The following is a 23,285-nucleotide window of genomic DNA, read 5'->3' as shown; positions in this document are numbered from 1 at the left end:
TTAAAGGGGCCGTTCACACAGGCACATCTGTCCGGCGTACCCCACCCGTACTCAACCCGTCTTGTAGCGCTTACCTCCCGGGTTTAAAAGATACCTGGTGAAAGAGGTAGCATACCCTGGGGAGCCCGTTTATCCTGCTTCAGTCCACTTCCCAGAAGTGTGAACGCTAACCACTAAGAGCCGGGAACAGCCCACATTAATAATGTGCGCCAGCTGTTTACGCTGACTGACCTCCTAGCCTCACTCTGGCACCAGGAAGGTGCAGGTGATTGCCTTGAAGAGGGGGTAGTGATGTGGCCGGATGTGCCTATGGCCCACAGCGGCCTGATCCTGCCCTATTCGCCGCTGCGCCTAGGCGCCCGCTGCGAGGAAAACGCCACTTACAGCTGCACCTCCGGGCCAACAGTGTGAACGCCCCCTCGCGCCTCCTCCCAGTATGCTCCTGCATCAGTCCGCGCAGTGTGACCGGGAAAACCCGTAACACTTTGTTCCGGCTCTTTTTTGCAAAACGACTCTTTTTTGCAACGACTCCGCTTCAAACTGCCAGTCTGAACTCAGCCCCTGTGTTTCCACTTGGAAGTCCTCAGAGTGGATCACTGAGATTAAGAATAGCAGCCATTAAAAAGGGATATGACCAACCAACAAGACAGAGTTCAGCTGCACTAGAAAACAGCTCTGCTGACCAGCACAGACTTACAGTGCAATCCTAAATTGAGCTACATCTTCAAAGGTCCATTGAGGCCTATGGACATATAAGGTTGTGGCGGCTTTGGTTAAGATTGCACCAGTAGGCTGATGCCTGACGAAGGTGTTCCAAAGTACGGGGCCTCCACAGAAAAGGTTCTTTCCCCAGTAGCCACTAACTGGGGCTTCAGAGGCAAGGACACCTGGAGACGAACCTCAGATCTCAGTTTTCGTTTTCAGTTAGGAAATCTGCCCATGCGTAATTTTTCCAGAGGACTCATTCATATGCTTTTCTGGGTGCCCATGCAAAATGGTCCTCCAGTAAAGATACACTTAGATCTTGGAGACATAAAACTGCACATCTTGGAGCTTTAGCAAACAGAGGATGAGAACATGTTAGAGCATAGTGTCAGTGAACTCTGAGCAGGGTAGTACCAGGTTCAGATCTCAGCTCAACCATTACATACTGAGGGCTCTTTTTGTAGCAGGAGCTCCTTTGCATATTAGGCCACACACTCCTGATGTAGCCAATCCTCCAAGAGCTTACAGTAGCCCCAGTAAGAAGAGCTCTGTAAGCTCTTGGAGGATTGGCTACACTAGGGGTGTGTGGCCTAATATGCAAAGGAGCTCCTGCTACAAAAAAAGCCCTATATAATGATAGATTAGGCTGGCCCTGACCTGGATGACCCAGGCTAACCCAGTCTTGTCAGATCTTGGAAGCTAAGCAGTTTTGGCTTGGGTTAAGCCACCCAGGAAGCCCAGGGTTGCTACGCAGGGGCAGGCAGTGACAAACCACCTCTATTTGTCTCTTGCCTTGAAAACCCTTTGGGGTTGCCAGAAGAAGAAGAGATTGAATTTATACCCCGCCCTTCACTACCTGAAGGAGTCTTAGAGCAGCTTACAATCTCCTTTCCCTTTCCCTCCCCACAACAGACACCCTGTGAGGTAGGTGGGGCTGAGAGAACTTGTGACTGACCCAAAGTCACACCAGCAGCTGCATGTAGAGGCGTGGGGAATCAAACCCGGTTCTCCCAGATTAGAGTCCACACTCCTAACCACTACACCAAACTGGCTTTCAAGTCCGCAGCAACTTGATGGCACTTTCACAAGATTATGGAGAGACATGATGACTTGTCAGAGGCACCTAATCAGCTTTACTGCTGTGTGGGAATTTGAACTCAGATCACTCCAATCCAAGTCTTGCCCGCTCTGTCCTCCTAAATTCTCTGTCTCCAGTATGTGGATGATAATACTGACCTACTTTTGAGGGATATTGTGAGGATTATTGGGACAATGTATGTGTAATAGTTTTGGGAATGAATTTCCTGCTTAACAATTCTGGAGGAATACAAACTCTCAGAATTTTACTATTTTTTAAAAAAGATGTATATGTCATTGTGTGCCATCAGCCAATATTCTCCTTCCTTGTGTTTGCAGGAACTTTGGGCTACTGACCTCCTCTTGGTTCAGGAGTTCATGTTCAACTTCTTGAAGGACCCACTGCGGGAAATTGAAGAGCCTTATTTTTCCCTGGATGAGGTACGGATCTCAAGAAGCAAGAGGGGGCCCTTTACACACACTCTATAATTTGTAGCTCTTATAATTTGTGGTGTAAACAAGTCTGTGATCCTTGGGTTCTGACAATCCTTCCCTTCCCTCTCTCCCTCCTTATTTCATGCAAAGACTAGGAAGTCTGATCTCACTCTGGTTCATTCAGGCCCCTTAACTAACTGGTGGCTGTATCTTTCCCAGCAGTAGGAATTCTAAACCACCATTAATTTGTGGTTTTAGTATTGTGGTCACTGGGAGAGGAATGACCTCACATGATAAGACAGCTGCATTTGGACGTCGCAACAAACTAGAGGTAGATCAATGGCTTGCTAAACTTATGGGATGCAAGGAGAAGGCCGGACAAACAGTGAAGGAGCCTGAGGATTTGAGGCTCATTCACCTAACTGTACTATAGTTCTGACTTCTGTTGTTCCCATGGAGCTTATGTCTTTCTCTCCTATACCCTTACCCTTGCAGTGTCTCTGCTGGTCCTGATAGTCACTGTTACCCCAGTACTAATGACCTTTGTGGTTTTGCTGCCCCACTGTTTAGTGAGCGATGCTAAACAAGGTTTGATTTAAATGGGACACCGGCGAAGCCAAAGCACTTTCCCATTGGACTTTTCATGAACGCAGCATCTCCTTTAAACCAGGTGGCTACCTGTGCAAACCAGCTACACTTGTATAGGTGCAAACAAATAACCCGAATAATCTGTCACACTGTGCAAATCGCACTCGAGACTTCCATCTTCTTGTACAGTCCTACTTACAGTTGTAAACAATACACATAACAAATGGTTTTGCCACCATGCATAAATTACATCTACACCAGTTGAACTGTGATAGTCCTTGAAAGTACAAGTGTCTCTTTAGAACGATGCAGTCACCAGCTCATGATGCAGAGAAGAGTTTCAAATAGGAAACACACAGTGGACTGCATAGGTTCAAGAATAGCTGTAGCGCACACCGAAGGAGTGGTGATGGAGCCCACCCAGCTCATTTTGAATCTTACCAGAGCTGGGTGGGCTCCATCACTAAGAAAAGTGGCCTGATGAAGCCCTAAGAAATGGCAAAGCAACCTAGTTGTGCCGTCGCTGCTCCTTCGGTTTGCCATTTGTTATGTGTATTGTTTATAATTGTAAGTAGAACTGTATAAGAAGACGGAAGTCTTGAGTGTGATTTGTACAGCGTGACAGATTATTCTGGTTATTTGTTTGCACAACTGTTATTCGCTGTATTTCCATTTTGGGGTGGTTGTTTACACTTGCATAGGTAGCAGCCCAAGGAGAAAGTGGGTGAGTGCAAAGTCCCTGGGATGTTGCTTTGGGCTTGGCCAGTGTAGCATTTCAGTCAGGCCTGACAGTGAATGGGGGAGGGGGAAGGGTAAATGCTCTTTACCTGTGCCTGGTTATTTGCTGTCTGAACTAAAAGGGAACTCATCTGTCCTTCTTCTGAATGTAAAGTGGGACAAAATCCTTCTTTAAGTCTACACAAGTTCTTCTGCAGCCTGGGTTTTTCTGGGAAGGGAGTTTAGGGCCACTCAGCAGTTACCTTGTCTCAGTCTTTGTACGTGTGACAAGGAGGCTCTGAGGTTGCATGTAGAATAATAGATTTAATGAATTTCTTGGTTAATGCTTTGTCTGTGTGTATGTGTGTTTTCCCTCCCTTTTCCCTGGGCAGTTTCTCAGCTTCCTGTTTTCCAAAGAGAATAGCATCTGGAACTCAGAACTCGATGTTGTTCGTCCAGAAGACATGAACAATCCCCTTTCCAACTACTGGATTTCCTCCTCGCATAATACGTAAGAGGACAGAGGAAGCTGCTTTCTGGCCCTTCCCATCTTGCTCACTTTGTTCCTTTCCTGAGATCCTGTTTGCATGATGTGTTGAATCTCCCCGCCACCCCAGGACCCTCATGCAGGTAGTTTCAGCGTGAGCCAAAAGCTCAGGGATCTCACAGAATCCTCTGTGATCTCGGATGCTTGCATGTTGGAGACCCCTGAGCTGTTGGCAACCCTGCATGTAAAAAGAGGTGCCAAATGTGATATGACTAGTGCTCAAATTTCCCAGTGGCTTTTTTACACAGACTTTGTAGTAAAATACCAGCAAGCGTTAAGAAGAACCTGAATGCCATAGAGTTCTTGTCTCAGTCCTTGGGTGACGTGCCGTCCTGTTCTCTTCTGCTGCTTTTCTGCAAATTGCTGTGCAAAGGGGAGTCCAACCCATCAGGGTCCAAGCTGTATGGGATAGGCTGTTTCCATGACTCTTCTTCCAACATTATTTTCCTTAAAAAAAAAATGAAAGTAAGAAATCAGGAGGAGAGAATTGGTACAGTAAGGAGGGGCTGCTTAATGCTTTCCCTTCCTGCTAATTGTTCCTTACAAGATCTTTCGTTCAAGGATTGTAGATCCTTCGTTGGTTCCCCCTCCCCCAACAGTCCTTGTCAGGATCACAGAGCCCATGTGGATCAGTAGCTACTCAGTTGGGGACTGTGCTGATGAGATAGCAAACTCACCTATGCTGATGGATAAGAGAGGAGGGGTGATTTTGTCCTTTTGCACTCCGTGCTGTAGCTCCTCTCCTCCAAATAGTTATCAGTCCTCTTGGATTCTGTGACCTGGGGAATACAGGAAATATCCATGGCAGTCAGTGCTTCTGCTGATGGATCATGGCATCTGACCTCATATCGTTCTCTGCATGAATGAGGGAGGTGTTTTTGAACTGACAGACTGCAGGAAAAGGAAAGGGTTAAGAAGCCTGTTTACTCCCTGCTGTGGTTCTTTTCTCCAATTTTAACCTTCCTGCTTTTTTGCTTAAAAAAAAAAAAGTGGAAGGGGAAAAACACCACAGAATTGTCAATTACATGTAGCTTTTGCTTCCTTCTTCCAATAGCATGACCTGATCGTAGAACATGCCTAGCAGCATGCCAGTTCCATAGGCCTTGTTGCAATGAGCATCATCAATGTAAATGTAAAGGTTCCCTTGCTCGAAAGCCAGTTGAATCCGACTCTAGGGTTGCGGTGCTCATCTCCGTTTCAAAGCCGAAGAGCCAGCGCTGTCCGAAGACATTTCCGTGGTCATGTGGCTGGCATGACTAAACACCAAGGTGCACGGAACGCTGTTACCTTCCCACCAAAGTGGTACCTATTTATCTACTTGCAATTTCTTGCTTTCGAACTGCTAGGTTGGCAGGAGCTGGAACTAGAGATGGGAGCTCACTCCGTCATGCGGCCAACTCGGGTCTCGAACTGCTGAACTACTGACCTTCCACAGCCTGCAGTTCAGAGTCTTAACCACTTGAGCCACCGCAGCTCCAATCATCAGTGTATCTAATCCTTAACATGGCCCCATCTGTGAATACATAAAGCCAGAGAACTGGGGCCATAGACAGAAAAGATAGATCTTTCTACAAACCTGAACAAAGCCTGAGGTTCAGAGAAAAACTTATATCTTGACAAAAAGGGTGTGTGTGTGTGTTAAAACCCTTGAAAATGATAAAAGGAGCCCCTTTAACCTTTAGAAACAGATGCCCTCTGTGGCTGTTTCTAGCAACCACAATATTGCCAACCTTCAAGCCTTAGTGTCTGTCAATAAAAAAACAGGAGGAGGAGTCAGGGCCCTTTCCAGACCTCTTTTGGCCTTTGAGGGATGCGTCATTGGGGCCAGGATCAACAGTAACCGCTGGCGACTTGCAACCATGAAACTTGCATGACTCGCCCAGGCTCAGCTGCTTGTTCAACAGCAGCCACCTCACGAAATCCGGTATAGTGGTTAGCGTTTTAGACTATGATCCAGGAGACCCAGGTTAAAAATCCTTACTTTGCCATGGCAGCTCACTGGGCAGCTTTGGGCCAATCACACACATCCAGTCTAACAAAACTGGGTTGTTGTGAGGATAAAATGGAGGAGAGGGGAATAATGTAAGCAGCTTTGGGTCCCTATTGTGGAGAGAGGCAGGATATAAATGAAATAAATAAATACAGCTGAAGATGGGGGGGAGCATGTACACATGAAGCTGCCCTATACAGAATCAGACTGTTGGTCCATCAAATGTGGTATTGTCTACTCAGACTTACAGCTGCTCTCCAGGGTCTCAGGCTGAGGTCTTTCGCATCTCCTACTACCTGAACCTTACTGAAGATGCCCTTGATTGAACCTGGATCTTTCTGTGTGCCAAGCAGATGTTCTACAATTGAGCCACACTCCTTTCCCAGATAAAAGCTGGTTGGTTGCTTGGTGGGAAGGAATGTAGGAAGGAGTGAAATGTGAGGATATGAGGGCTGCCAGGAGGAAGGAAAGAAGAAATATTGAGGGGAAGGGGGGGTACAGGGGAAAGTGAGGTACCTTCTGCAAGTCCTTGCAAATTACCCATGATGCAAGTGGGCTCAATCAGCTGGTGCAGTGCAAATTGACCAAGGAGAGGCTGCTGGAGGAGTGAAAGCCAAAGATGGGAACTGATAAAGGTAGTTTGGCTGGTGGGTGGGAAGGAGAGAAGGAAATAAGAAAATGGAAGAGGCTATGGGAACTGCCAGGAAAGGGAAAGAAGAAATAATGGGAGAGAGGAAAATAAGGTGCTCTATATAAGTCATTACAGGTCCCCTGCTTGTAAAATGCAAGTGTGTATAAAATATTGTTGTTAGGGATTACGTACAAGTCCTGTGTGACTGGGGACATTTATGGGATGTTTATGACAAACTCTCCGTGGATCATGTAAGATTTTTTGTTTCCCTCACATGAATAGGTACTTGACAGGAGATCAGTTCTCCAGTGAATCCTCATTGGAAGCTTATGCTCGTTGCCTGCGCATGGGATGCCGTTGTATTGAACGTGAGTGCTTGCCCTTCATCGCACATGTCCCGCCCATTGCCTTTTCCCAAGGCCAAAGAAGTACTGCTGCAATTCTAGGCCTAGAAGTAATTTCATATCTTGCTAGCTAGGCGCAGTTCTGAGTTCTCTGTGTCTGAAGCTTTTTGAGGAAGGCAGGTCACTGGCTCATTAGTTTTTCCTTTGGCTTGTCATAACTGCAAGATAACCCTGCAACGTTCTGATTCTAACAGCATCATCAGTGTGATTTGAAATGCATGTTTTGATGTAGTAATTGCACATCTGTTGGCATCAAAGACGGAAATGGAAGAGAACTTGGAATGTGTGCAGTTGCTTTTATAATGAAAGAGGATCAATTGATTTAATTCTGTAGTTACTCTGCCTGGCAGCAGTTCCCCAAAGCCTCAAGTGCTGGAAGGTCTTTCTCAACAGCTGTTACCTGATACTCCAGCATCTCCATTGAAAGAATGAAATCTGGGACCTTCTGCATGCAAACTGTATGCTCTGTCACTGAGCCTGTCCCTTCCAATAAAATGTGTATTATTGAGGTAGTTAGCTGTCAAACTGTCTGTTAGGTTTAACTCGTGATGCCTTGTTTTCTGGGGATTCCCTGCAGAACTGTGTTCCGCCGCGATGATTAATGGTCCTTTGCATGGTTGAAATTTGGTTCAAGTTTTTTGTATTTTTGTTTTAAATCCTTTTCAGTTGATTGCTGGGATGGGCCAGATGGGATGCCGGTGATCTATCATGGGCACACGCTAACAACAAAGATCAAGTTTTCCGATGTCTTGGCCACCATCAAGGAGCATGCTTTTGTGACCTCTGAGTAAGTAGAACCCTTCAGGCGTTTCCCTTACCCACTGTCTTAGATGCCTGAAATCCAGAGACCCTTCATGTGGCACATGGCATCTGACTGTAAATGCTGGGTGCAGCTGGGCTGTTTGCGTCACTGGAATTTAGGTCTGCAAACCATTTTCACAATGCCAGTGTCTGTTCTGTTGCATGGTATGATGGACCCCTTCCACTTCCCTCCCTCAGAGGCAAGATTTTCCCTCTGTTTTTCCATCCCTTCACTGACTGAGCAGCTCTGGTAACATGTTTTCTCTCCTGAAGAAACTTTTGTTGTCCCACTCTGTCAGTAAGATATATTTTTGGCTATTTTCTCAGCCCAAGAACCTTAAACCCTTGAAAATGGCACTTGAGATGCTTTTAAAATTCAAAAATAACAAAAGTTTTTATTTGACATCAAGGGAACGGTCAGGTGAAATCAGGTTGAAATTACTGAGGTTAAAATAGTACAAGCACAGACTTTTGTTCTTATATATCAAGCTGTTGAGAGGTTCTTAAATTATTCCATTACTTAGATCAGGGCTATTCTCAGAACATGTCTCTTCTCAGTTAAGGCAGGAATCTGACTGAATGTCTTCAACATCCAGCTCTCCCAAGACTTTTTTTTTTGCTCAGCTGATGCGAACCAATCACATTGCCTAGAGTAGCCTGTCACTCAAGGCTCTCTGGCTCTTTGAAGAATTAACCCTTCACAGTCCTTTAGGTGTTGGTGCAGCACTTCTAGGCTTCTTAAAAAGTGCAGTCCATCACACATGGCACCGCAGTTGCAATGTTCACCCTGAATGTTTGCTTCATCATTTTAGGAAGATACAAATAATTCATAATTCAAGGTGCATTTAGCTCATGACGCAGTAAGAATTGTATCTGTGGAAATTCTGTGCCCTGGCAATCCAGCTCCTGCACCAAGAAAGCTGAATTCTGCAAATGTGCAAATAAAGCAAAATCTGCTACGTGTAATTTTATTTTGTGTCATTCTGCAATTTTATGATGTTACAAAATTTATTCTGTTGCTTCTAATGATGGAAAGGATGAGGGAGTTATGCAGGGCTTTTCTAGACTTTTTTTAGTTTAGAAAAAAGATGGATAAGGGGAGACATAATAGAGGCTTATAAAATTTGCTTGGCATGGAGAAAGTCTCCTTCCATAATACTAGAACTTAGGGGCATTCAATAAAATTGTTGGGAAGTAGGTTTAAGAGAGTCAAAAGAAATACTTCTTTACTCAGCAAGTGATTAAACCGTTCGGTTTGCTGCCAGATAGTGATGGCCATGAGCACAGATTCACGGAGGAGAGTTCTATCAATGGCTAGTAGCCATGGTGACTGAAGGGAGCCTCCATCTGCAGAGGCAGCAAACCTCTGAATACCAGAGCTGGAAGGCAGTAGAATGGGAGGGCCTTGGCTTCTGCCCTTCAGGGCAGCTGGTTGGCCTCACTGTGAAACAGTATGCTGGACTAGATGGACCACTGGTCTGATCCAGCAGGCTTTTCTTATGTTCTTAAGCCTTGCCCTCAAGTCTTACCTAGCTATTCCTCTGGCTTTAGAAGTTTCGGTGGGCAGTGCCAACTCACTTTCAAATAAATCTCCACCGTCATAAGGACTAGGAACTTATTTTTTAAAATACATTGAAGCTGAAGATTTCAGAAAGTTAAATCCAACACCACTTACTAGATTGTATGTGTTGGAAAGAGTCTCTTGACTGTTGCTGAGTCATGGCATATATACTGGAATCAGTCTTCAGAATTCTCAGTAATGGACTTGCACAGTATCCTGAAAATTCTAGCTTTTATTTTCAAACATTTCTGGCTTTTATGGGTTCAGACATGAGTTTGAAAAGGGGTTTGCAGTGTCTGCTGGAAAAGCAGCAGCAGGTAGGAGGAGTTGGCTGTCTGTTCTCCAGCACTCTTCATAGGTCCATGACCTCTCTAGTTCTTGTGACTGTTGCTTTCTGACTTTTACTCTTACAGCTCGCCTCTTTCCAATTCAGACTCAGTTCCATTGAGCTCCCTACAAGAAAATTGAATCAGAGCTGTGCCCCTGTCTGTGATTATATCTTTAGTTGTGTTATTTCTCTAACCATTTAAATATATGAGGGGAAGTCAGCCAAAGCATCCCCCCCCCTCTCTCTCTCACACACACACCCCTCTTAAAATCAACACTATATTATGTATATACATTTTTCTCTTAAAATACGCCATTTCCAGAATTCTGAATCTCTTAGTAGTCTGAAATCATCTAACCTGCAAACCTGTATGAATCTCTAGCCATTTGGCCCCATAGACTTCTGTAACCTAAATAGATACAAGTCAGTTCAGTATATCCTCTTCATCTTGCTTCAGCATACTTTTTGACTGTTTTAATCATAAGTTGTTTTACAATTCAATTTATATATGTACATGAACCAGTAGTAGAGCCTCTCACATATGTGCCAAGGAGCTTGAGGTGCGGATGGTACACTGGGGAACAAATGTCCCTGAGGAGCAGAGGGGAAGGGAAAGGAGATTGTAACCCACTCTGAGACTCCAAGTGAAGGGTGGGATATAAATCCAATCTCTTCTTCTTCTCACATATGTGCCAGGGAGCTTGAGGTGCGGATAGTACACTGGGGAACAAACGTCCTTGAGGAGCAATGTGTAGAGGGCAGGTTTTACCTTGTCTTGCCTCTGGATTATATGCTTACTGTGTTGTGGTTGTTGGAGTATTTTTCCTGGATCTTCATGAAGTTTTCTTGGCTGAGACAGATACATGTCTGGGAGAACTAGTAGTAGCTGAAAATGCGGAGCTGAGAGTTTTGGGAAGCCCTTATTGTCACCTAGTTGAAGCTCTTGGGGATGAGGCAGGATCCATGTTTTACTTAATGAGTCCCAGCTGTCCAGACAGAGTATGATGGATTGTGACAAGCAAGAATCTCCAAGCTGCTTTATGCATCCCAAATGGCAGCCACCAAGTGATGTTGTTTCCTTCTCAGCTATCCTGTCATCCTGTCCATCGAAGATCACTGCAGCATCGCTCAGCAGAGGAATATGGCCCAGAACTTCAAGAAGGTCTTTGGGGACATGCTGCTGACCAAGCCGGTAGATATCTCTGCCGATGGGCTGCCCTCTCCAAACCAGCTCAAGAGGAAGATCCTAATAAAGGCAAGTTCCTTTCAGTGTCCTTGCTTGTGGGCTGTCTTGAATTGAAAGTGGGAGTTATGGTAGGTGGTCCAAAGAACAAGGGGGGAGGGAGTGCTAAATAGATTTCTGTAGCTTGCTTGCATTTTCAACACTGATTTACTTTGTTGTCTTCATTTCTCACCAAAAGGGGTGAGTCACTCTGTGTATGAGAATAAGAGAAGGATGCTAAGCAAAAACCATGTAAATAACATAAAACCACATTTATTGAATTTCCAATGAGATGAGAATTTTTACTAGCCTATTGAAGAAATCTAGGCGCTCACTCTTTTTTTAATGCATAACAAGGTTGGGCCCTCTTATAAATGCTACCTTTCAATATGCCTTGTAAATTAAACAAGCAAGAGTGAACAGAACACATTTTGTTGATGGAAAGGGTTTTTTGTTACTACAATATTCCCACAGATCTTTTTGTTTGTCTTCTGTGGTGCTGCCATGGAATAGGTTGTAGGATGACCCAGAGACTGGAAAAAATAGCAGGACATAATTCCAGTGTTGTTCTTCTTGGCTAGGGGTCCCCAACATGGTTCTTGTGGTGCCCACTGACACCTTTTCTGGCACCCGCCAGGTGTTTTCAGGTAGTGGGTGGGACCAGGTAGGGCTTTTGCCAAACAAGGCTTCTGGTTAGCTATTGGAGATTTGATTGGCTGTGCAGATTATTTAAAATGTTGTTTTGGCATCTGCTGCCTCCACAGCACAAGGGTCTTCACTATGTGACTGAAGACAAGCCATGGTAATCATCTTGTGTCTGGCTCCGCCTCCCACGGCAGCCATTTTGTGGCTGTGACCACCATGCCATGTCAGAATTCCAAAGGTGCCACAGGCTGGAAAAGGTCAGGGACCTCTGTTCTAGGCTCTCATTTAGGGTAACTGATCACAATATCTCGTACTGCAGCACAAGAAGCTGGCTGAGGGGAGCGCTTACGAAGAAGTGCCGACATCCGCCATGTACTCCGAGAACGATATCAGCAACTCAATAAAGAATGGGATTCTCTACCTGGAAGATCCTATCAATCACGTGGGTTTCCTTTGCACTAATGGATTTTATTCCTTTGTTTTGCCACCGGTTACCTAGATCCAACATATTAAGCTATCCTAAACATGCCAATTCATTTCTTGGTCAGGGATGTTGTAAACCCCGGTTCTTACGGTTAGTGACCCATGTCATATGCACCAAACTTCTGACTCCTCCTTTCTGCTTCCCCCACTTGTGTATTTTTGCTGCATTTAGTGGCTGCTGGAGCCCAAGTCTTGGACTCCGTGTTACCAATGATAACAGGAATGCGGGGGAAGAAGACCTCCATATGTCAGCTCACACTGTTGCCACAGACAGCCAATGTAGTGTAGGGGTTAGAAGGTAAGGCTAGCTTCTAGGAGGCCAAGTTTTAATTCTTAACTTGGCTACAAAACTTGTTGGGTGGTCCTAGGCCAGTCACTGACTCTTAGTCTACCCCTCTTCAGGACAGTTGTGATGGTCATGGAGAACGGGCAGCCACATACATTGACCTTTGGAGGAGAGGTGGGGGAGAGAGAGAGAAAGATGCCACTTGTTTTGTTCTGAAAATATGCTTCTATATTAGTTTATAGATCACCTTTCAACTCAAAAATATCCCCAAAGTGGTTTATAGCAGCAAAAATACAACCAACGGTCAATATAAAAACCGGTAAAATACTCTGAATTATACTGTAGCAAAAAATCAATAGAAATTAGTTTTCCAATAGCACCACTCCCCTGTCACGCTGTTTTCTATTAATCTAATCCAAAGGCCCTCTGGAAGGCCTTTAGGGAATCAGTCATTGCTGACTCCTGAGGGAGGGAGTTGGGTGTATTGCAAACAGATGTGGTTTTTGGGACTGATACACTTTTGGGAGCACTGTGTGCTTTTGACTGGAGTTGATGCCACCTTATATATCAATAAATTCTGCTGTAAACAGGCATATGTGCCTTTTCAGTGCAGTGACTGTAGGAAGAGAATGCTGTGTAAAAATGGAATGATTCCTCATAGTGTGGTAATTTTTTTTTTTTTTTACAAATGGAAACTATTCCAGCCGCTTAAAACAAGGCTGAATTATTCGTAGTTTGGTATAATTTTCTCAAGGGCTTCTTGGATGAGAAAAATGATTTCCCTCAGTCTTGAATGCTTTTGACTTCTACTTCTCTCAGAGATCCTGAGCTGGTTTGTGATTATCTGGCTTTCATTACTCAGTGTTGAGCCTGAGCAAGCATCAGTTTGTATTTAAAATTAATTATCATTCATTATAACTTCAAGTTGAAGCCACCTTCTACTGCCTTCCCAATGATCTCTTAGTGATACAAGGTCACATCTCCACATTGTTGGATATTGTGATTTCACTGTACAGTAGTAACCATTTCAACTGGATTAAGAAGAACTTTCTGACAGGGTGGTTCCTCAGTGCAACAGGCTTTCTCAGGAGGTGATGGGCTCTCTTTCTTTGGAGGTTTAAGCTCGATGGGCAGGTGACAGCAATGCTGATTCTGTGACTCACGATGAATTTAGGCAGATCAAGATCAGGAAGGCAGGAAGGGATGAGCTCTTGTGGTCCTTTGTTACATGCCCGTGATAATGCCGATCACCACTTTGGAGTCAGGAAGGAATTTTACTCCAGGCCAGATTGGCCTGGGGACCCAGGTTGGGGGGATGGTGTTTTTACTCTGAGTATACAGCAGGGGCCATGGGGGGAGTGGGGCAAAGATAGCTGTGAATTCCCTGCATTGTGCAGGGGGTTGCACTAGATGACCCTTGGGGTCCCTTCCAGCTCTGTGTTACTATTTTTCCTGTGTGGACAAACCAATCCAGTTGCAAATGATTGCTATAGTGTAATGAAAGTGCAATTTGCAACAAGGTAGAATGCAGCCCCAGATAGTCATATAAAGCTTATATCAAGTCAAAGACACTGATGATCTACCCCAATCTTGTCTACTCTACCTAGCAGTGCCTCTCTAGGGCCTCAGAGGCCTTTTCCCCAGCCCTGTTCCCTGAAATCTTGTAACCGGAGACGCTGAGGACTGAACCCAGCCCCTTCTGCATGCAAACCACGTTCTCTGCCGCTGAGCTACGGCCCCTTTCGTTATTCTCCAACCTTGAGTGTTTTGATACTGAGAGTATTGGCTTTGGGATAAACATTGTAACTCTGTATTTCCTTGCAGGATTGGAACCCCCATTACTTTGTCCTGACCAGCAGCAAAATCTATTACTCTGGGGAGACAACCAGTGATCTGGGAAATGAGGATGAGGAAGAGCAAAAAGAGGTATGTGTCAGACTTCAAAAATTGGTTCTAATAGCCACAGTTATGGAAGGGATTCTTCTTCCTTACTGCACCGGAAGGAATCGGGTCTTGAAGCCACCTGTGGAAATGTGTCCAGTCTTGTCCAAGCATTATTTTCCTCCTCTTCTAAGAAGAGGTTGCAGTGAGGTTCCCATTCAAGGAAAAAGCAGTAGTCTGGCTGCCCAGTGGCAGGCTAGGATCGGGTCAGAAGGCAGTGGGATTGGGATGGAGCATGCTCCGTCTTGCTGCTTGTAGGCAGGGCAGTGGAAGTGGAGCAGCTGCAAGTTGGTTGCCCTGGTTACTGCTTTTGAGGAGAGGAGGCTCAGCATCCAGAGCAGCCAGAGAATGTTTTTGCAATATGGATTGCAAGTGCATGAAGCTGACCATTTTTTATATTGATTTTGAAAGCGGGTTGCATACCATCATTAACACTGTTTTCTGCAGTCTCAAATGCCTCCTATTGTTGGCAGCAGGAGATACAAGCCTCAGGTCCTTAGCTTTTTCTCTAGCTTACTTTCCTATTTATTCTGTGGTGTAATAACATGCTACAGAGGATTTGGGGGGGGGGGCGAAAATGCCGCTGTCCTGCTTGGCTGAATTCTGGTTTTAAATGCAAGGAACACAGAGGCACCAAACCTCTGAAACGCAGTGTGCTGGGGGCAGCATCGCAGGGAAGGTTTTGGTCTCTGTGCCTGGTTTGTTGGTCCTCCAGGGCAGCTGGTTGGCCACTATTTGAAACAGTACGCTGTACTAGATGGACCCAGGGCCAACGTCAGCATACCCTGAGATGGGGCAGTGCCAAGGCTCAGGTCTTCTGATGGGGCCCACTGCCACCACCCTCCACCCATTCAACTCTCCTATTGCCCATCTACTTTTTGTGAGCCCTCCCACCACCCGCTGCCCAACATAGTCAGGGAAGGCTGAGTGAGCCCTGGGAGGACTGGAAAAGGAGCAAGTGGGAGAGATAGATAGGTAGTGAGGGGAGACGATGCAGGCAGGTGGACAGAGAGGTGGGGGGGCACAGTGGTAAGCAGAGGAGGGGAGGAGACCCTGGGAACTCCTTGTCCGGGGCCTGCTGAAACCTGGAACCAGCCCAGGATGGATCCACTGGTCTTTTCCAGCACGGGTCTTATGTTCTTATGGATTAGTCTTGGTGAAAAGAGGAAGTTGGGTTGCAGAACAGAGCCCCAGGAAACTTAAACTGGTGAGTTAATGTTTGTTTCCATGCTAGGCAAGCAACAGCACTGAACTCCACTCCACTGAAAAGTGGTTCCACGGCAAGTTAGGAGCTGGGCGTGATGGGCGCCACATCGCCGAAAGGCTCCTGACAGAGTACTGCATAGAAACAGGGGCCCCTGATGGCTCTTTCCTGGTGCGTGAGAGTGAGACCTTTGTTGGCGATTACACCCTTTCTTTCTGGTAAGGTTCTCTGAGTGTAATGTTGATCAACTAGCTCTGTAATGTTGATCAACTAGCTCTGTAATACTGAAATGTGGAAGAGAAACCATCTGTTTTTCCCTCCGAGGAGCCGAGATATGCAGGCTTTTCTGTCTCTGTTTTTATCTTCACAATGGCTCTGTGTGGTAGGTTAGGCTGAGAGAGTGTGACTGGCTCAAAGTGTGACTGGCTCAAAGACATCCAGTGACCTTCATGGTAGAGTGTGGATATGAACCCAGGTTTTCTAGGTCTTAAGTCTGACACTCTACCCACTACACCACACTGGCTCTCATAGGTACACAACATAAGTACACCAGCCAGTTTGGTGTAGTGGTTAAGTGCGCGGACTCTAATCTGGAAGAACCAGGTTTGATTCCCCACTCCTCCACTTGCACCTGGCTGGATGACCTTGGGCAAGCCGTAGTTCTGATAAGAGCTGTTCTTGAAAAAGAGCAGTTTCTGTCAAGAGCTCTCTCAGCCCCACCTACCTCACAGGGTGTCTGTTGTGGGGAGGGGAAGGGAAAGGAGTTTGTAAGACGCTCTGAGACACCTTTGGGTAGTGAAGGGCGGGGTATAAATCCAATCATCATCATCTCCTCCTCCTCCTCCTCCTCCTCTTCTTCCTCTTCTTCTTCACTTTTGTTCTGCACCATGGATTGCTTACAGCTGCATGGGAAATTGGCAGAAAGATATTTAATTTTTACACATACGGTTTTTAAATTTATACAGGAGTTGGGCAAAGGTGACTGACAGAAATCCAATAGGCAATATGTATTTGCTGATATTTACTTTGGTGCTACAGGTAGAAGCCTGTAGAAATACCCTAGGAGATAATATAACTCCAGATGGGTGGCGACGTTATTCTGTTGCAGGAAAATGCAACGGTGATCCGGTGGCACCTTGGAAACCAACAGAATTTATTCCCGCATAAACATCTGTTCATGAGAGCTGTGCCTTACAGAAATTTTACGCCAGAATAAAGGCACCACTGGATTCCTGTTCCATTTTGTTCTTTATGACAACACTACTGCTAGTCTATAAATCCTTTCTATAAATACCTTTCTCTGAGATCTAGAATGACTGTTTGGTGCACAGGGCACTAGCCACACTACTTATAGAAAACCTCCATTCGGTTGAATCCCTTGTCTCTGCTTTCGGGGGGGGGGGCATCATTGAAGTTCGATACACCTTGTAGTATATCCCCAAGCAGGGTTTGGTTCACTCAATGTCAGCTGAGTGCTGTTTCTGCTTCCTTTTCATGCTCGGCAGATGATATTTGAACCCGCAGCCATTTTAAGAGCTCCCAAGTACTCTGGTACATTTCCCCATATAATCCAGTCTAGTGGTCCTTAATGGGAGCCATCTGACCATCAAAGGGAGGGTGGTTCAGAAATCTGGGGAGCATTTGGAATTTTAGAAATAAGACTGTTCTCCCTGCTGGTAATGGCCTTTGACAGTTTCATATTGCTTGTCCTGAGGATAAAATCCCAGGTTCTTAAAAAGTGGCATATTCTTCCTTGTCCCCATTTGGAGTACATTTTTTTCTCTCCAGAAGATGATAGTTGTACTCAGATAAACATTGATACCTTTTTTTTGAGAACCCGTCTATCCTTTGCAAATAGTTTCAGGTAAGCAGGTGTGTTGGGCTGCAATAGAAGGTGTCCAGTAGCACCTTAGAGACCCAGGGTATAAGCTTTCTAGAGTCAAAGCTCTGACAAAGTGAACTTTGATTCTTGAAAGCTTATAACCTGGAAATCTTCTTGGACCTTAAGGTGCTACTGGACTTTAATCTTGTTGCCCGTTTGTCTGCCTATATAAATAAAGTTGTCTGGAGCACTGTGGCTTCTTGTGTGGGGGGCATTCAGTTTTGATGTTGCGTACTTGGGGGACAGTAGTAGATTAAAGGTTAAGACCACTGATCTACCCTAACGGCATTATTTTAATAAATAAGCAACCTGCCTATGCCATATGGCTCTCTTCTAGTATATTACCAGCCATGTTAACAGCTGTTGCAAACAGAGCATGATAAGTAATTCGGTCTATCTTCTCCCCCTATGCAGGCGCAATGGGAAGGTGCAGCATTGCCGGATCCATTCCCGGCAGGATGCTGGCAGCCCCAAGTTCTTCCTCACTGACAATCTGGTGTTCAACAGCCTCTATGACCTCATCACCCACTACCAGCAGGTGCCGCTCAGGTGCAATGAATTTGAGATGAGGCTGACGGAGCCTGTGCCACAGACCAATGCGCATGAGAGCAAGGAGTAAGCAGATGGGGAAGGGGAACCGGCAGCTGTTTGCCTCTGCCCTGTTGTTTGCCTGGGCATCCCAGCAGAATTATCGACAGTGAAGCTTTTAGGGATGGTGGATCAGTTCACGGTTTTGCAGCATGAATTTAGCATTCTTAAGTGGGTGACTTTGGAGTTCACCCTTTATTTGAGTTTCCTTCTAATGGTTAATTCTGTTGCATTAAAGTGGGCTAGCTAATCTGTACAGGTTCTCCATAGCTCAGTCAAGGAAAGAAACGGCCTAGTTGCCTAATCAGTTGCAAACTCACCCTTTATTTGAGTTTCCTTCTAATGGTCAGTTGCAAACCTTTATAGAATGTTCTAACCACACTGGTCCAGTTAACTTCTCTGCACCTGCAGACTGGCATCCGGAATTTGTTTCAACTGCCAGAGGCATAGCCTGTGGTATATGTGGAGTGCAAAATTCTTTCTGAGTTGAAAACTGTTACTGTGCAGCTTTGTGAACTTGGTGTCCTGCATACTGACTCTTAGCTACCACCTGACCTAGCGTGAACCCCCAGTTTGCAGATGAAGAGAAATTAATTGGTCCCTAACAGGCTCCTAAAATATTTGGACAAGAACCTGTTTTATTTACTTAAAACATTTATATGCCACATGCTTGAGGTGGCTCACAAAAATAAAGCATGATTAAAAACATAAAGTCTTTATAATGGAAAACCACTAAGAATCAGCTAATAAAGCCCAGAGGCATAACAAAGCACATAAAAGCTCTGTTGCCTGGACCAGTCTTGTGGGACTTTATATTTTAGACTTGCCTTCCCCCAAACCTTGTTCAGATGTAACTTTCCTGATCATTGATGAAGGGATGGGAAAAAAGCTGAAAGATTGGCTGTTCTTTCCCTTTTAAGTTTGTTAATTCTTCCAGCTCTCAACCATGGTTAAGGGTTAAATTAGCACTGTGCTGCTGTGCTGTAAAACCTGTTTATGTCTCCATTAACTATGGCCATGATTAAAGCTTATCGGGGTCCTTCTTAAGCAGGAGTTTGGCAAAGTCACTTCAGCGCTTGGCTATTATCAGAACCCCAGTTAGTAAAGGTACAGCTCTTAACTATTGGGGGGTTGGAGGGGGGGTTAGGTTAAGAAGTGGGTGGGGCATATGAGATAGGGCAGATCCTATGTGTGAAGGGAAACAGTGGGATATGTGATACTATGGCCTGATTACAGTCCTCTAACCATCAGAACATTATGCCCTTACTGGACATCAGTGAAAGAGAAACCTTAGATCATAATGCAGCATTATTCACTGTGTCTGCAGCTTCTGGGGTGAAATCACAAATGGCTGTAAATCTGGGGGAGAAACATGACAAAAAAGCTTTCTTCCTGTGTCATGCTACGAAACAAGTGGAGTGGGCCCGAATGCTCATCAACAATGGCAATCCCTTGTCTCATGGTGTTTTCATCTCCCCCAGATGGTACCACGCTAATCTCACCCGGACTTTAGCAGAGCGTATGCTGATGAGGGTGCCAAGGGATGGAGCTTTCCTGGTGCGCAAGAGAAGTGAGCCGAACTCCTACGCCATCTCCTTCCGGTGAGTTTTTCTCCTAGGTGCCACAGACTTGGAAGTTTGATTATGACACATTCTCTGGGAGGACGTTTCCTTCTGCCTTCTCACCAATTGTTCTGTTGATGTTTGTCCCCCAGAGCGGAAGGGAAGATCAAGCACTGCCGAGTGCAGCAGGAGGGCCAAACTGTTGTCTTGGGTAACTCAGAATTTGACAGCCTGGTGGATTTAATCAGTTACTATGAGAAGAACCCGCTGTACCGCAAGATGAAGTTGCGATATCCAATAAACGAGGAGACCCTGGAGAAGATTGGGACGGCGGTGAGTGTGATGTTGGGAATGTGGACTGGGTAGAGTCCAGGGTCCTTGCTCTCAGTTCAAGTTGGAAATTCTCTTGGTTTTCTGGCAAAGGGGCTCTATGCAAGTACAGATCCTCTCTGGTATTGTGCAGCTAACAGCCTGAATAGTCCAGACTAACCTGGGGTCATCAGAGTTTGGAAACTAAGCAGAGTCAGCCCAAGTCAGTACTTGGGCGGGAGAAAGCCAAGGAAGACCAGGGTTGCTGTGCTGGGGAAGGTAAAGGCAAACCACCTTTGCTCATCTCTTGTCTTGAAAACTCTTTGAGAGGGGTTTCCGTAAATTGGTTGCGACTTGAGGGCACTTTATATGCTGATGATGCAGCTAGAGCAGGGGTGGCCAATCTGTGGCTCCGGAGCCACATGCGGCTCTTTCACATGTATTGTGCAGCTCCCAGCAGGGCGGCTGGGGAAGCAAAGGGGAGGCATGCCTCCCCGATTGGTCTTCCCTTCCCCAGCCAGTGTTCCCCTCCCTGGGTAGGTTTGAAATGGGGGGGAGCAGAGAAAGAAAGCAACTTTAACTTTAAATGCATTCTCAATGCCCCCCTATCCCAGCCTACAAGTATCATTGGATAAATAAATATCATTATCAATATCTGTTTTTACCCCTTTTGTTTTTATTTTTGGCAGTCTCATTTAATGTTAACAAAAAGCAAATCTGCATGTTTTACAGTAAAAATGTGTGTAATATTTGTTCATGACTTGCAGCTCTCAAACATCTCATACCTATTCTGTGTGGCTCTTACGTTAAGCAAGTTTGGCCACCCCTGAGCTAGAGGAAAGACCCTGCCATGTTTTCTGATTGTGAAAAGGGCCTGCCAAAGAACCTGTGCCAGAGATTGCTGGGTCCATATGGACAAAACCCACACAGGATATATACTGTGTCAAGGAGGCGCAATATGCAAGACTGGGCTGTCTCTTTCACCTGCCTTGGAATCTCTTTGCTTGTATTTCTCTCTCTGCAGTCAGACATGGATAAATGTACTCCTTCTATATCTCTTCTTTGCTTTGTCCACCAGGAGCCAGATTATGGTGCTCTCTATGAAGGACGGAATCCAGGATTCTATGTGGAAGCCAACCCCATGCCTACTTTCAAGGTATGCAAAAAAACAACAACACCCCACACAAGGCAAAAGTCCCTTCTGAAATGTTGGTATGGAGGCCCATCCGGCACTTGTACAGTATGATCTGACATGGCATGAAAGGGGGTACACCCTGGTTTATACCCATCTTGGTATAACAGTGAAGTTCTTGTGACATTATGGGATTAGACAGAGAAAGTCTACTTGTTGAGTTGCAAAATGGGGAGATTTATTTATTTACTTCATTTATGCCCCATAGCTCTTCCTCATTAGGGACCTATGTTGTTCTCTCCTCCATTTTATTCTCGCAACAACCCTGTGAGGTAGATTAGGCTGTGTGCTTGTGACTGCCTCAAGGTCACCCAACAAGCTTGCTTTGGCAGAGTGGGGATCTGAACTTGACCTGGGTCTCCCAGATCTCAGTATGACACTCTCTAACCACCACGCCACAGTGGTCCTCAGACTGATGTTGGGATTGGTGGAGGATGAAGTGTTTGGAATTATGTTGCCGGGTTCTTTTGCTCAGTGACTCACCTTTGTAGAAGCAAGGGTTTTTAATCAATCAGTTGGCACTTAGGGCTCCTGTCTGTTAATCCAGTTTGCAAGTACCAGTGTGTACCTGTGCCTTTTTGTATACCTAAAGCATTGGTTTGTGCAGTGTGCTTGTTTGCATATTTAAATTTCAGGCATGTACATACACTTGGAGTCAGGGGAACTTCAGTCATGGGAGTCTGAAAACAGAAAGATTTCCTCTCCCAAGCATCAGTTTGTTTTTACAGTTTTTTGTTGTAAATGTCACACTGTGTTCCCACATGTGGTGGACGCACCAAAACAGGAATAAGTATCTAATCATTAACTATGTAGAGTCCCACTTAAATCCTTGGCCTTAGTAGCCTCGCTCTCGTTATATGTATACCCACCACAGCTTTTGCAGTGATCAGACAGCCTCTCTCATCTCTTGTGTTTAGTGTGCTGTCAAAGCCTTGTTTGACTACAAGGCACAGCGGGAGGATGAACTCACTTTCACAAAAAATGCTGTCATCCAGAATGTGGAGAAACAAGAAGGAGGCTGGTGAGTTTCCTCTACCATCTCGATCTATCTACTGCTTAGTTACTTAGTCACTTAAATATATCCCCAGAGGAGTGCGTCTCGAAATAACTGGATGCTTTGAAGGGGAGAAACAGTGGGCTGAATCCTCCTTTCATCTGCAGCTTTCCCCTTTGCAATCCTCTCTTATCTGCTGCTTTTCGTCTCCAGATCATACCCTGCTGTTTTTCAGCTGTTTGGGGACAACGTTTGATCCAGTTGCAGATATCTGTTTTTGCCATTTAATCAGGAACATCTTTTAGGGTCACAGCGATTTGGTAATGTTTCCTGTGACAGAACAGGAGTTTGGTGATCTATCTTCCAGTCCTTGGGGGCAGGGCAGAACTAACCACGTAGTATGGTTGCTTCTTGAGGTTAAGAGCACTGCTGCCACTGGTAAATCCATTACTGGTATAGAGCTAGTTTACTATGTATGGATGTGAAAGTTGGACAATGAAGAAATCTGACCGGAAGAAAAATGATTTGTTTGAAATGTGGTGTTGGAGGAGAGTTTTAGGGATACCGTGAACTGCCAAAGAGATAAATAAGTGGATTCTAGTGCAAATGAAGCCTGAATTCTCCCTAGAACCTAAAATGACTGAACTGAGGCTATCATACTTTGATTGCATTATGAGAAGACAAGACTCACTGGCAAAGACAATAACGCTAGGAAAAGCTGAAGGTGATGGGAAAAGAGGAAGACTCATCATAGATATATATATAAATAGCTGTGTTTGCATGCTTTCTTTTTCACAGGTGGAGAGGAGATTATGGGGGTAAGAAGCAACTGTGGTTTCCATCTAACTATGTAGAAGAAATAGCGAGTCCAACGGGTCTGGAGCCAGAGCGGGAGGTGAGCATTCATTTTGGAGACTGGGAAAGAAATCGCTGGGAAAATTTCAAGATTTGCTTTGTTTTTAATCTCCTAAAGAAAAAACTTCGAGTTTTCTTGTCTGTGCTTGGGAGCCTCTCTGTTTGGGAGCTGGCTTATGTGGGTAAGAGTAGAAATGTTGCAGCCACAGTCTGTATGGACTTAATCCAGTGAGGGGCACAGAGGGGTCTTTCTGATGGGAGCTCCACTTGCAGAATTGCTTTCTCTTCAGGTCTTGGCAAAGCAACTAGAATTTATTTTATTGCTTTTATTTAAATGT

General features: G+C 45.2%; 1 protein-coding gene across 1 annotated transcript in view; it reads left to right on the top strand.

Moving 5' to 3' along the window:
- Nucleotides 1-23,285, top strand: part of PLCG1 (phospholipase C gamma 1) — a 118,359-nt gene that overhangs the window by 78,565 nt on the left and 16,509 nt on the right. The window contains exons 9-22 of the mRNA XM_015410362.1: nucleotides 2,122-2,223; nucleotides 3,915-4,033; nucleotides 6,973-7,058; nucleotides 7,761-7,881; nucleotides 10,871-11,039; nucleotides 11,971-12,093; nucleotides 14,245-14,346; nucleotides 15,596-15,783; nucleotides 17,862-18,062; nucleotides 19,517-19,636; nucleotides 19,750-19,930; nucleotides 20,985-21,062; nucleotides 22,016-22,119; nucleotides 22,891-22,987. Of these exons, the coding sequence (XP_015265848.1) occupies nucleotides 2,122-2,223; nucleotides 3,915-4,033; nucleotides 6,973-7,058; nucleotides 7,761-7,881; nucleotides 10,871-11,039; nucleotides 11,971-12,093; nucleotides 14,245-14,346; nucleotides 15,596-15,783; nucleotides 17,862-18,062; nucleotides 19,517-19,636; nucleotides 19,750-19,930; nucleotides 20,985-21,062; nucleotides 22,016-22,119; nucleotides 22,891-22,987 (1,791 nt within the window). The remainder of the gene's footprint in view (nucleotides 1-2,121; nucleotides 2,224-3,914; nucleotides 4,034-6,972; nucleotides 7,059-7,760; nucleotides 7,882-10,870; nucleotides 11,040-11,970; nucleotides 12,094-14,244; nucleotides 14,347-15,595; nucleotides 15,784-17,861; nucleotides 18,063-19,516; nucleotides 19,637-19,749; nucleotides 19,931-20,984; nucleotides 21,063-22,015; nucleotides 22,120-22,890; nucleotides 22,988-23,285) is intronic.

Source organism: Gekko japonicus, unplaced genomic scaffold (genome assembly GCF_001447785.1).
Source record: "Gekko japonicus isolate JY-2015 unplaced genomic scaffold, Gekko_japonicus_V1.1 scaffold200, whole genome shotgun sequence".
Lineage (NCBI taxonomy): Eukaryota > Metazoa > Chordata > Lepidosauria > Squamata > Gekkonidae > Gekko > Gekko japonicus.
The sequence above is the reverse complement of the archived record's forward strand: the minus strand, read 5'-3'. Positions and strand labels throughout refer to the sequence as shown.